Consider the following 12,927-nt stretch of genomic DNA (forward strand, 5'->3'; position numbering starts at 1 on the left):
CCAGTTATACATCATAAACTGGTCACTGGTATTTCTAAAAATATATTTTGGCTATTAAAGCACAACTGTAGTAGTTTATTCATTTAACACACCATCATTTAATCTTAAATATTTTTTATGATAATAAAATTTTTTAAATATAATATAATATTGAATAAAATGTATTTATTGCAAAAATTCATCACTTCATACAAGTCAAAATGTTTCTTACTTGTTTTCTTCAAGAAAACTATTTATTCAACCAGAATAGTCATATGTACACACAGGATAAGAATTACTGAAGCATCCCATCTTTAATAACCATGACCATCTTCTTTCACGCTCCCAAGAGAAAAGAAACTTCAATCCAAAAGCCGGCCTCTTTAAACATGTGTGGAAGAATGTATGCAGATCTTAATCATAGGTTCAGTGTGATCCCCTTTGCTGCAGCACTTTTAACTTGGACATATTCTGTTCTTAGTCATTGTATGGAGAAAGTGTTCAAGATTTTAATTAGGAAACTGAAAAATAGAAATAGATCCAAGCTTCTGCTGTACAGAGTAGAAAACACTCAGGAGATCTGGAATAAGGTTGTGTGGATTATTGCTGGACTGGAACAATGTTGCACCTGAAAAAAAAAGAAGAAAGAACTGTGATGTTAACAGTTATTCTAATAACAACTAGACTCACAAACTGCTTCTGCTGCCTAGATAAGTCAGAATGACAGTTTTCGTGTCGCTTTGTGCACTCACCCTAGCAGACCCCTGCCGGACCACCGCTGTGGAGTCAGGCTCATCTGAACCTTTTGGCCATCTCTGATCACAGCGACCCGTAAAGGTTTCTGGCAACGAACATTATGCTGCTGTTTACATTGGCTGATAGGCATGTTCAGAAAGTACAATCATGGTAAAAGCAATCAAATTTACATTGTTTTTGCAAGTAAAGTAAAATAAAACATGAAAACTGAATTACTAAGCTACAGCAAACTGCAAGATTATCAATACTTAAAACAATTTATTTTTCAATATAAACAAGTGAAATCAAACTAAACTTACTCCTTCACTGTGTTGCACCACTGCAGCAATATTCTGCAGATTCTGAAAGTTGTTTGTGTTCACAGAGCCAAACTCAATGACTTCATCTCCTACTTTGAGCCCCTGTGAGAAAAAAAACAACAATCATGCGCAAAGAAATTGAAACTTTACACATGAATGTCAGCATAAATGTTGGTTTATCTGAAGGTTTTACTACGTTAAAGAGCAGAGAAAATGTTCCTCACAGCTCCAGAAGCAGGTGAGCCGTATGTGACGGCATCCACTCGAGCAAAGGGAGGAGGCAGAGTGACCTGCTCCTCCATCGGCTCCTCCTGGCTTTCTGCCTCGTCCCGTTCCCGCTTGGCTTTCTCTCTAGCGTGGAGCTTGTGCAGAGCTTCTTCTATCTCTACCATGATGGCTTTGTGGTCATTTTGTAGGCCTGAAACACAAGCAAAACAAAAGCCTAATAGTTTAAATGCAAGAATAAACATCACAGTTGAAGTGCTGTGAAGAATAATAATGTTCTCTTTTCAAAGAGAAAGCCAAGCAGCAAAACTGACAGCTAACCAACCATTGAATTCTAGCTAGTAGTATTCTAGTTTCACATGGGAAAGTGTTTCAAACAGGAGGGTCACTTATATCATTTGAAGAGCCTTGCAAAAATTCTCTTAACAGTTTGAACTGTCCTACAATATCCTACAATAAACCTTTTGTGATTTTATGTGGTAGGCCAACACAAAATAGTACACTATCCTTTAAGGGGAATGAAAATGATGCATAATTTTATACATAATTATTATTTTTTTTTACAAATAAGTCTGAAAACAATGGTGGCCATTCATATTCAGCCCCTCTTTCTCTGAATTATAGCTACGTACATCTCATGATTGAAATCTCTGTCCCCTCGTCTTTGTAAAGCTCACAATATTGCCAAAGATACTTATTCACCCATTCAAATAATTGAATGTAGGTATTTCAGTCTCTTCCTGTGTAGCCTGTTGGGATGTTGTCATCTATAAAATAGGTCTGGTTGTAAAATGTTCTTGTTACTAAATGTTCCACAGTCAACTGTTAGTGGTATTATAAAAAAGTGGAAGTGATCGGAAACAATAGCAAGTCTCTCCAAAGTGGTTGGCTAAATCACAGCATGGGACCAGCAGAGTCTGAGCTGCATAAAACACCAGAGTTCACCAACTCTGTAGTATAAATAGCTACAGAATTTCAAACTTTAGGTTCTTCAGATTACCTTAATGGATGACTGTGCAGCTATTACGGAGCCCTCTAGGGGACATGGGGATTTTTTTTTCTTTTGCGTTCCCTCGCAAAACTTTTGCGTTACCTCGCAAACCTTTTGCGTTACCTTGCAATACTTTTGCGTTTCCTCGCAATACTTTTGCGTTCCCTCGCAAAACCTTTTGCGTTCCCTCGCAAAAATTTTGCGTTACCTCGCAATACTTTTGCGTTACCTCGCAAAACTTTTGCGTTACCTCGCAATACTTTTGCGTTCCCTCGCAAAACCTTTTGCGTTCCCTCGCAAAACTTTTGCGTTCCCTCGCAAATGTTTTGCGTTACCTCGCAATACTGTACTGGTCAGTTATGCAGCATAATTGAATACTGCAAGCCTTTCTTACGGTGGGCGCCGTACTTTATGCTTTAATATAAGGTTATGTGAGGTATTTCCATGAATTTTAATATCTTTTTGTGAAATATCTGAAGTTTTATATCTTTCTTTAGAAAGGCACCACAAACCTACGATATAAACAGAAACCTTCCGTAAGTAGGAAAGAAATAAAAATACATTATAATTTGGACTATTTCTGAGTTATTATCGCGGGTAATAAATCATCTTACAGTTTTGATTGTGTCTCTGTTGTGTTCGTAGTCTGAATGGTTTAAAGAGCTGCTTTCAGTGCCGCTCCATCTTAGCCTTAACAGACATAAACATGCAGTAATAAATGAATCGATTTTCAATCAGTGTTTTGCACCAAACAGTTAATAATAATAAACAAGTTTTCACTGAGGCTCTGTAAGAGCCATATGAATGAAATAAGTAATTATTGATATGACAGGAGCAGCGGCTTTGACACTTAGGTGTGTCGACGTGGGAGTGACGTCACCAGGTATGAATGGGAAGGATACTGGCTTTGTGTGTATTAGGAAGCTGTGAGCGGGGCGGTCAGTCCTTGCAAAGTTTGGAGCATAATCATCAAAATGGAATAAATCGATAATTGTGACAGAACAAAGAAAAGGTTTGGAGTTGATTGATACACAGACAGATGAGATTCCCCGAGTTAACCCAGTGCGGCCCTTTACCATCATTAGTTTGTCGTGTTTTTAATAATAAAAACTTGTTAACAGTAAAAACTGCTTGGTGCAAAACACTGATTGAAAATCGATTTATTACTGCATGTTTATGTCTGTTAAGGCTAAGATGGAGCGGCACTGAAAGCAGCTCTTTAAACCATTCAGACTACGAACACAACAGAGACACAATCAAAACTGTCAGATGATTTATTAACCGCGATAATAACTCAGAAATAGTCCAAATTATAATGTGTTTTTATTTCTTTCCTACTTACGGAAAGTTTCTGATAGGTATTTTTCCTTTCGAACCTATATAAAACAAAGAACCACAGACAACGTATTATGAATTTTATAGCCAAGCTTTTGCAAAAGGAGAAAACACAGAGAACTGCTCCTCTGACCAGTTCACCATGTGTTCTGAAACTCTGCAGTAGAGCTTGTCTTTTTATTAACACAAAACAAAAGCAAAGGGGGCTGGTGCTGATAAGATTAGGAGCCCCCGAAACGAACACAATCAAACACAGTTTTACGACTAAGGAATTTCTACCTAGGGGACAGTCAGGAAAAACAACAAAGGTCGTAAAACTTCTGATACAATCAACTAGCAACCCAGTTCCTAGGTGTGATAACTAATCAAAGGTCTGAGAAACACATTGTTAACTGTTTCACATGAAGATAAACAGACAGTAGTGACTTCCAGGTCATTTAAAGAAGAGAACTTTTTAAACAGAAAATCACTTTAAACAGAAGATCACTTTAAACAGAAAATCACTAAGATCTATAGACTTAAGGTGAACCAGAGTAAGAATGAAATGATAATACCAAAAAATCTCTAACAGTTTCTGTTTATATCGTAGGTTTGTGGTGCCTTTCTATCCTAATAAAACTTCAGATATTTCACAAAAAGATACTAAAATTCATGGAAATAACTCACATAACCTTATATTAAAGCATAAAGTACGGCGCCCACCGTAGGAAAGGCTTACAGTATTCAATTATGCTGCATAACTGACCAGTACAGTATTGCGAGGTAACGCAAAACTTTTGCGAGGGAACGCAAAAGTTTTGCGAGGTAACGCAAAAGTTTTGCGAGGGAACGCAAAAGTTTTGCGAGGGAACGCAAAAGAAAAAAAAATCCCCATGTCCCCTAGAGGGCTCCGTAAGCTATACCCAAGCAATACATCACCAAGTGCAATGTAAAGTATCAGATGAAGTTGTGTAAAGCACATTGGCACCAGAGTCTACAACAGTGGAGACCTGTACTCTGAACTGATTAATCATTTCCCTCCGTCTGGCAATGCAATAGACAACTCTGCGTTTGGCTGTTTCCAGGAGAACAACACCTGTCTGACTGCTTCATGTCACATGCAAAGTTTGGAGCAAAGCGGATAGTATTGTGTTCCGGGTACCAATGCACAAAGTAAGGTCCATTAAGATATGGAGGAGAGAGACTAGTGTGGACGAACCTCACTGTCTGCACAGAATCCAGACCACAAGAGCAGAAACTGCAACTCATGCCTTCTTGTCCAACATCAGTGTTTGACCTCATAAGAAGAATCTGTTATAACCGCAAAGGGTGGTATGATATGTGGATCAAGCATGGGGATGTCATTCAAGTTCGTTAGGAAAAATGAGCGAATACTTTCGACAACACAGTGTAGTTCAAGCTCAGAAAGACTGAATGGAAAGTAAACTAAACTTGCGAGACGATTGAAATGGCTGTAGTTCACCCAGGAACTGCTTATAGAGAAACACAAAGACAAACAGCTCCTTACATGATATATTGTGCCTCGCGTCCCTGATCGTGTACAAATTAACATCTGCTCGGGGATAACCCTCAGCGTCAACCAGAGGACCCTCAACTCCGACACCTTGCTGTAAACAACAGGAGAAACAAGTTCAGCGCCGCGCTGGGCTAGATAACTCCACCGAGTGTGGGCCCAACTTACGTCTTCTAAAACGTCGTGGTAAGCCTTTATCTGCTCTTCAATTTCATCTTTCTTTTTAATAAGGTTCTTCACGTCATCCATTGTTATTTCAAAGCCCTCGGCTCTGTTTTCTCCTGTCGTCTTCATGGCTGCTAAACCATCTCTCTCTTCCGGCTACAAGCGTTCCTATGACGCTACTTCCGGTGCAGCGACCCCAACTGTCCAAATGTAGACACTACCAAAATATGAAACCTTTTACTTACAGAAAGCAAAACATATAATACATTTGTACATTTTTATTATTACTCGTGTAAACAAGACGCGATTCTTTAGTGGCTTAATAAGCTAAAATAACATTTTGGGGAAAGTTAGTATATTAGTTTTAATATAACTGACTGTCTTCATGATCAAGAGTAGATATGGCCAGAGTAGAGTTAGGACTGCATGTCCAAGCAGGTTACAGCTGTTTCTTTAAAAGCATATCTTCCTCGGTGCAGCACCATCTGGAACAGACTGGACTTTGATCGATCTGCTGCATCTGATGAGCAGATGTCATGATGCTCTAATCTTTTTGATAGCAAGTGTTCCACAGGAAGTGAGCTAAAAGGTTTATTAGACGTTCAAAATAGTATCTCCATTTTTCTTTACAAACTTAAACTCTTGCTGTGTAAACTGTTATTAGCTTAATTTAGTTTATTCACTGAAAATGTAATATTTAGCATAACCACAGTTCATGAGAGCTACTTCACATTTACGTTACAGTAGAGTGGACGAACCTTTGTCACCTGTGTACATAAACTACATTCCACAGCTGCTTTGCATTTCTTGGTAAGTTTTCTATTGTAGTCAAGGTTCCTTCAGGTCTGGCTACTCCATATCGTTAGTCTTGTTGGTATGAAATAAAATTATGCTTACTTTCTGTTTTGTATGGTGTTGTTTTGTTCAAACACCCATTTCAAATTTAATTCCTCTTTGGCCTCTTACAAAGTATTTAGATTTATCCAAATATGATTTCCATTTCCTCTTCATGTTTGTCATTGTTTCCTCTTCTCAATAAATTTAAACCTGCATCTTGTTCATAAAGCTGATGTATCTCAGGTCAGCTCTCTACTCTGCAGTTAGTCTAAACTTAAATTTTATAATAGCAAAAATGGTCAAACCAGGGTAAAATTTAAAATCAGTCACACAATCTGTAAATCAAATCGCTTTAATCTATAATTTGATTCAATTATTGAACAAAAATATAACTTTAATTTTCTTCATAAATCAACAACTGTAAACATCTTTTGTACACCATCACATATGGAAATGTGTTACACAAAATTGCAAAGAAAAACATTTTATAAGTTAGACAGCTCTGAGAAACCTTTGTCACAAACATCCCCTTGTAAACTTGTAGTGGTTGATACTAGTTCACATTTTGACCTGTCACCATAAAGTCATTGCGGTACATGACATAAGGGAAAACATTTTGTGTTCAGCACCTTTAAGTGTTAGAAGTGCCTGTGTGTTAATGCATAAAACTAAGCTGGAATGTGTTTTAATGACCTCAATAAAGTTAGAATAACTTGATAAAGATATTTTGGCCCTTCAGATGCCTCAGGACAAATGTGTCCCAAGTTTCCTTCAAGTTTTCCTTCATCCTCCTTTCTTCATCTCATGAGTCACGTCTCTTCGTTTGGAAACTTGTGCAAATCTGTCAGCGGAATGTAGGTCTCGTTTGTCCAGCAGCGTTCGTCTGTTAGTGCTGATCATGAGGTACCACACCAGGGGGTTCTGATGCCTCTGGTGGGCTCTCAGACCGTTTCTGTTAGAGCTTCACACTTAGACTACTGTTCCTCCTCCTTCTGTTGGGATCCATCCTCAGCTGAAGAGGTCACAACCTCAGAGGCCTCCGTCTGAGCCGTTATCTCCTTCTGTACCTTATCGAACTGGCTCGTTGCCTCATCCAGCTGGGAATTAACTACTTGGACCCACTTCTGCAGATGCATGTTCAGAGCATCCACACCTTGGTGCAGCTTCTCCTGCCTTCCTTGCAGCTCTTCCAGCAGCTTCTGAGTGCCGTTGGCCTTCTGCTGCCTCTTTAATGCAGCAGGAGCGCGCTGACCTCGCATGTAGCCGTCAAACTGCTCAGGACTGAGGTTGAGTGCGGGTCCGTCCAGCTTCTCAATGAAAGCCACCGCACAGGACTGAAGCAGAGGACAACGACAAGCTTGGGTTATCTCCCCAACTCTGCGGTGTATGAAGGATGAGCGCTTTCAAACAACTTACCAAGTTTGTGAAATAGTAGCCGCTCTCTCCAGCCATGAGGCTGTGGGGGAGGCCAAAACGAATCATGTACTGCATGTTGGAGTGGAGGCGAGGCGGATTGGCTTTCAGCACCACATACACCAGGCTCGTCAGGAAGTCATCCGCGTTTGCAGGCTCATTGTTGGAGGTGGACAGCGCTTCAAAAATGTGCTGACTGCACTTTGACACACAGGCTAGCTTGTCCTGCGGCGCTCGCTTGGCATCCATTTCTATTATGGCTGATTAAAAGGAAGAAAAAAAGATAAATGAACCAAGACAATATTTTAAATCCCTGGTTCTCAGGCATTTTATAACAAGACCCACAAGACATGTCAAACTGTGTCTGCCACTATATGTTGGACTTCTAATTTTTTGTGTTGACTCTAGAAAAACCTATTAACGATAACGACGGCTATTTTGGTTGATTCGCTCCACATTAGTTTAGTTATTAATTTACTAAATTGTTTCAAATTGTTGATAGTTACTAATATTTCCTCTGAGAATCAATCGTACCACATTTTGAGAACCATGGCATATCAAATTATTTCAATGCATTCACATGTCTTTAACTTTATTTAGCTGCTTAATGTTGTGACATTTAAATAGTTAAGCAAAGAGATGGACAACACTTTTACTCAAGTTAGTTAAAGACTGAAAGCTTCCAAAGGTCCACAATAAAGTCAATAAATGAGGTAAATCACCTGTGATGGCAGGCAGGAAGGGGTCGCCTGTGACTGGGGTGTCTTCATCCGGAAAAGGCACACTCAGCATCTGTGGTGTGACCCAGTTTAGGGAGCTGAAAAGGAAAATGATCAATGAGAATCAAGATTTGAGAGCCAATGTTTAAAGTGCTCCTACAAAATTACCAGTTTAAAATGTACACATTTTTCAAACTTCAGACTTTGCAACCTAGTTTCATGTATGCAGAGAAAAAAAACATAAATGAATAGGCCGATGTAAAGATCATCCAATTGAGGGCTTCCACATACACTTTTTTATGCATATGGAATCAGAGTGCAGAATTTTAGTTTATATTTTAATTAGCAAAAAAATTAGGTCTGAGGAAGAGGAAAGATAAAACCTTTTTCTGTATTCTATTTTATTAACATATCAAAACCTGAAAAATAATTCAAACTAATTCAATCTTTTTCCAGACTGTGAAGAAACCCTCTGTTTATAACAGAAGGGATGAGCGTCGCTAATTACATTCAGAGATGAGTTACTGATTTCTTAACCGCGTTACCGTATTCGGCGCTGAAGAGCCAGGTCCTTCTGTTCATCATCACAGCTGTCATGGCAGAAAACCCATTTGTGCAAACGAGTCATTATAAGCTTCTCCACATGCTCCATTATCTGAGTGACCTGAGTCTCTGGGAAGCCTGAAAACAAAATAAAAGACTACTAAACATCTTTCTTCTAAGTTTAAGAAAAAACAGATCCGAACAAACTGCAACAATTGTACTCACTTCTAAAATATTCAGCAAAAGACTGATAAAAATCCTGGACAAGGTCTGACTGCTTCTGTATTTGCAGATTCTGAAAATGGTGCCAGGCTTTGATAAGGATGTCACTTTTTAAAAAGGAAGCAACTATAAGTATAGATACTTGTGGACATAGTTACATGATAAGCCTCCATTGTGTTGAGGAAAGCTGTGCAGCGGGACTGCAGACGCTGAGAAGATGGACTCCGCAGGATCTTTAGAAAACCAGTGAAGTCTCCAGGCTCAAGGCTCTCATAGGCTTTTAACATCTTAGTGTGACTTTCAGAGGTCTCTGGAAAAACAAAAAGTGGATGCAAGGTCAAACAATCATCCACAAGATTATTTCTGCAAAACTGCACATTATCATCTCATTTAGAAGGAGTTTTCCAACAAAACAACCACAAACTTTAATGACAATAATATTAACCTACATAACCAACAAGCAAAACGCTATGGAGGAAAATCTGAACACATCATTCTGACAACCTACCTGTTAGCAAACATATAACGCCTTGATAGCCTTTAAGTTCGTATTCCATTATTTTTATATTTTATTAAGAATACAGTCCAGCCTAAAAAGAAGCTTAGCAGCTTAGAAGACCAACCTTGGGGCTTTGGAGGTGAAGAGCTGCCCCAGAACAGCCGCCTCACTGTGCTTATTCGTCGACCCTTCTCAATGTTTTTCTTCTCCTCAAATTTGGAGAATGTGGGTGGGGCTCCATCGCTGCTGGGTCTGCAAGGAGGATAATACATCAGAATCAGGTTTTAAACAGAAAAGCTGATGGTGTGTCAAAAGTAAATCGTCCACCTCGTGTCTTGTCTTTGTGATCCAGGTGGGCGTGATCTCTCTCTCCAGCACTTGGAGCAGAAGCCTTTCCATGCTGGGTTTCCATAATACCCACAGGCGTTCTTGCAAAGCAGCTCCTCCTGGGAAACTCTGAGCCCTCTTTGTTTGTCTGTCCACATGATGGCACTTTCTTAGGTAACCTTAATAGATGAATCATAAAGAGGTGTTAGGAAGAGAAATTAAGTGGCAAAATATTGACAGAAACCAATGTATGAACTCTACACCCAGGCCTAATACATAGTGTTCAGGAAAACCTTTCATATAATTTCAGATTCCAACTTTGATTTATTTTAAACTCAAAGGACAGATGGAGATGTGGACAAATGGATAGAGGAATGGGTGGATGGTTAGATGGATAGATAAATTAATGGGTGGACAGACATGTTGGTGGATAGATGGACACATAAAAAAATGGAAGGAATAATGGGACAGAAAATAATTATTTTTCCAGATTTTTCTTTTCTTTTTCTCATTCATGTTTACCTGATAAATGCCCAATACACTTCTACTTTCTAGTATGATGTAGCACTGAGGTTTTTATTCAGATTAGACAGCTACATTACCTTTGATAGATAAAAAAGATCAATTTAAGAAGCTCTAAAAGTGACTTTTAAGAATTAAGATTTATTTTGTAAGAAACAGACAGAATAATCTGCTCCAGTTATTACAATAAGACAAAATATGACTAAATTAAGATATGATCCCATAGATTTTACATCTGACTTAAGTTGTGTGGGCCGTAATACAACTTTAGATTTGTAGAAACAAGGAGTTGTAACAATTTTCATCAACATAATAAAAGGAAGCATCAATACACTACTATATTAATCATTTTCAGCAAGAAATTGGTTAATAGAGTTTCAAATGTATAAGATAAGTGCCAGTATTTTTTTACTAGTACATAAAATGAGCCCTAACATAATAACTACTGGATTAATCCTGAGCAGGCCCCACTTTTGCAAGCTCTTATTTCATACATCTGTTAGGGTAATATTTATAATATTGCTGCTTATTTTTATTGCTTTATTCCTCTGAGAGAAACTAGGGGTAATAATTTTGTTCTAAATTTGAAAATGCTCGTGTTGCAAACCCTTTTTGTACTCTGTCTGTTCCCCAGTCTTTTCATAATCTGTTGGAATCAGCTTTGTCCAGTTTTGGAGTTTATAAAATCTAAAATCTCTTAATCTCAGCCTGGTTGTACAAAACACAAATTCAGGAATGTTTGTTGTCTCCACTTCACAAGTTGCTCCAATTAAGATTGAATCAGAACAACGGTTCATCAAGCTGTCTAAAACGGCAAGGATTGCCAATGTTTTTTGTTTTTTTTGACAAAGTGTAAAAAAGCATTGTTACTACTGCATTATTGGTGTAACAAATGATAATCAGGGCTTTAGTTTTTATGGAAAATATGCATGTCTCTCAATAAATTAAATCATTGAAATGTTTATTTATTGCTGTAATTCAATTCAAAAAGTCAAACTAATATGCCCTGGACATAAGGTGATTTCAAGGGTTATTTCAATTATTTTAACAGGCATTGCTTGCAAATAGTGAAACCCACTATTTTTCTTTCTCGGAGGATTTTAAAATTATAGAAAACCAAGTTGCTTGAGGTCAAGTGTGAAGTTTCCACATTCAGTGTTGATTTGGGGTGACATGTCATCTGCTGATGTTGGTCCACTATGTTTAATCAATTCCAAAGTCAGAACAAGTACCAAGAAATTTTAGAGCACTTCATGCTTCCTTCTGATAATAAGCTTTATGGCTTTTCTGATTTCACTTTCCAGCAGTACTTGGCATCTGCCAACAGGGCCAAAGACCCCAAAAGCTGGTTCAATGACCACAGTGCTGCTGTGCTTGATTGGCCAGAAAACTGTCCTAACACAATAATCTTCAGAGAATTGTCAACATAAGAAGGTCACCCTCAAAGTAACCTGGGTTTCCATTACATTCTGCAGAGCAGGGGCTGATCGCCTCCATGCCACGCCGCACTGATGCAGTAACTCATATAGAAGGAGGTCCAACCAGGACAGATATTTATTGAGGTGCACCTGTACACTCAACCTCAGACTGAAAAATGTCAGAAGCAACTTGAAAATAGTTGTAAGTTACAGAACTTTTAAGATTTCCTGGCAACATTTCAAACTACAAATAAATTCTACGGGTTTTTGCAAAAGCCTAAACAAACTTAATGCAGATCCTCTGGTTAAATAGCAAGTGAAGCTCCATGAATCTTAGTTTAGTATGAGAATTGGCGTTAGCCGTTTGCTAATCGCTGTAAAGTCAGAGCGACTGACTGTCAGCTGACGGTGCTGGAGCTAATGCTGACTGACTCAAAGCAACACCTCAACCTTTGCATAAAACAATCAATAAATCCGTCAGTAAATCATTGCTGCTCACCTGTCACTCAACGAGCGGGAAGAATCATCCCAAGCTTCTTCACTTAAAGAAAGGTTTCTGTCATAAACTCTTCATAATTCACTCAACCTCAGTAACAACCTTTAAATAAGTCGATAAATGACACGGAGATGCCTGAGGATATAAAATACCAATAAGGAAAATGTTGCGTGCCAACGAAAAGTTAAGCAGATCTGACGCAGTCAGAAGTTCGACCACTTCTGAAACCTGTGGAACCGGAAGAACGTAGGAAGGAAACGCTGTGAAGAGTGAGACACTTCAACATAAAATCATGCTTTCAAAATAAAGGTTGTATGTGCGGTCGATTCTTTAATCTGCCACAATTACCCAAAAAATCTCTCGTTACAATTAAAAATAACTAATCTTTACGTTAGATGAATAAAAAGTATTCCAACTGACTACGCATGTCTCTGTTAGATTATGGTCTTTTTATGATTGCATTTTATTTTGAAATCCGTGTTAGACATTCCTCTGCCAATGAAGAAGGCTTGACATTTAGAAGACAGGAATTTATTAAGACTCAAAAATAGTCATTATTTTGAGAACACTTCACGTTTTCTGTGATATTTATTCAAAGTTGGTCATTAATTCTTATTTGAAAGCGGATAAAATATGCTGTTTTTACGACCAATATATTCCTGATGACA

At 38.3% G+C, this 12,927-nt stretch overlaps 2 protein-coding genes across 2 annotated transcripts; both read right to left on the reverse strand.

The window, feature by feature from the left end:
* Positions 1–153: 153 nt before the first annotated feature.
* psmd9 (proteasome 26S subunit, non-ATPase 9) lies at positions 154–5,430 on the reverse strand. The gene is made up of 6 exons (XM_005794964.3): positions 5,267–5,430; positions 5,093–5,192; positions 1,259–1,452; positions 1,035–1,136; positions 732–820; positions 154–607 (listed from the first exon to the last, which is right to left on the reverse strand). The coding sequence occupies exons 1-6, from the start codon at positions 5,390–5,392 to the stop codon at positions 580–582; spliced, it is 639 nt and encodes a 212-aa protein (XP_005795021.1). The 5' UTR covers positions 5,393–5,430; the 3' UTR covers positions 154–579.
* Positions 5,431–6,443: 1,013 nt separating this feature from the next.
* Positions 6,444–12,500, reverse strand: LOC102217822 (rab5 GDP/GTP exchange factor-like). The gene is made up of 9 exons (XM_005795077.3): positions 12,263–12,500; positions 9,824–10,002; positions 9,621–9,748; positions 9,156–9,307; positions 9,001–9,070; positions 8,778–8,913; positions 8,236–8,330; positions 7,517–7,773; positions 6,444–7,434 (listed from the first exon to the last, which is right to left on the reverse strand). Exons 2-9 carry the CDS (start codon positions 9,979–9,981, stop codon positions 7,075–7,077), a joined length of 1,356 nt encoding a protein of 451 aa, XP_005795134.1. The 5' UTR covers positions 9,982–10,002; positions 12,263–12,500; the 3' UTR covers positions 6,444–7,074.
* Positions 12,501–12,927: the final 427 nt, after the last annotated feature.

Source organism: Xiphophorus maculatus, chromosome 12 (genome assembly GCF_002775205.1).
Source record: "Xiphophorus maculatus strain JP 163 A chromosome 12, X_maculatus-5.0-male, whole genome shotgun sequence".
In the NCBI taxonomy this organism is placed as follows: Eukaryota; Metazoa; Chordata; class Actinopteri; order Cyprinodontiformes; family Poeciliidae; genus Xiphophorus; species Xiphophorus maculatus.

Excerpts from the sequence above, each read along its gene's own strand:
- psmd9 (XM_005794964.3), bottom strand. The coding sequence starts at position 5,392 with ATGAAGACGACAGGAGAAAACAGAGCCGAGGGCTTTGAAATAACAATG. Across the intron at positions 5,193-5,266 it reads ACCACGACGTTTTAGAAGAC|CAAGGTGTCGGAGTTGAGGG; the intron begins GTAAGTTGGGCC and ends TGTTGTTTACAG. Across the intron at positions 608-731 it reads TCCGGCAGGGGTCTGCTAGG|GTGCAACATTGTTCCAGTCC; the intron begins GTGAGTGCACAA and ends TTTTTTTTTCAG.
- LOC102217822 (XM_005795077.3), bottom strand. The coding sequence starts at position 9,981 with ATGTGGACAGACAAACAAAGAGGGCTCAGAGTTTCCCAGGAGGAGCTG. Across the intron at positions 8,331-8,777 it reads GCTCTTCAGCGCCGAATACG|CTCCCTAAACTGGGTCACAC; the intron begins GTAACGCGGTTA and ends TTTCCTTTTCAG. Across the intron at positions 7,435-7,516 it reads GCTACTATTTCACAAACTTG|TCCTGTGCGGTGGCTTTCAT; the intron begins GTAAGTTGTTTG and ends CCTCTGCTTCAG.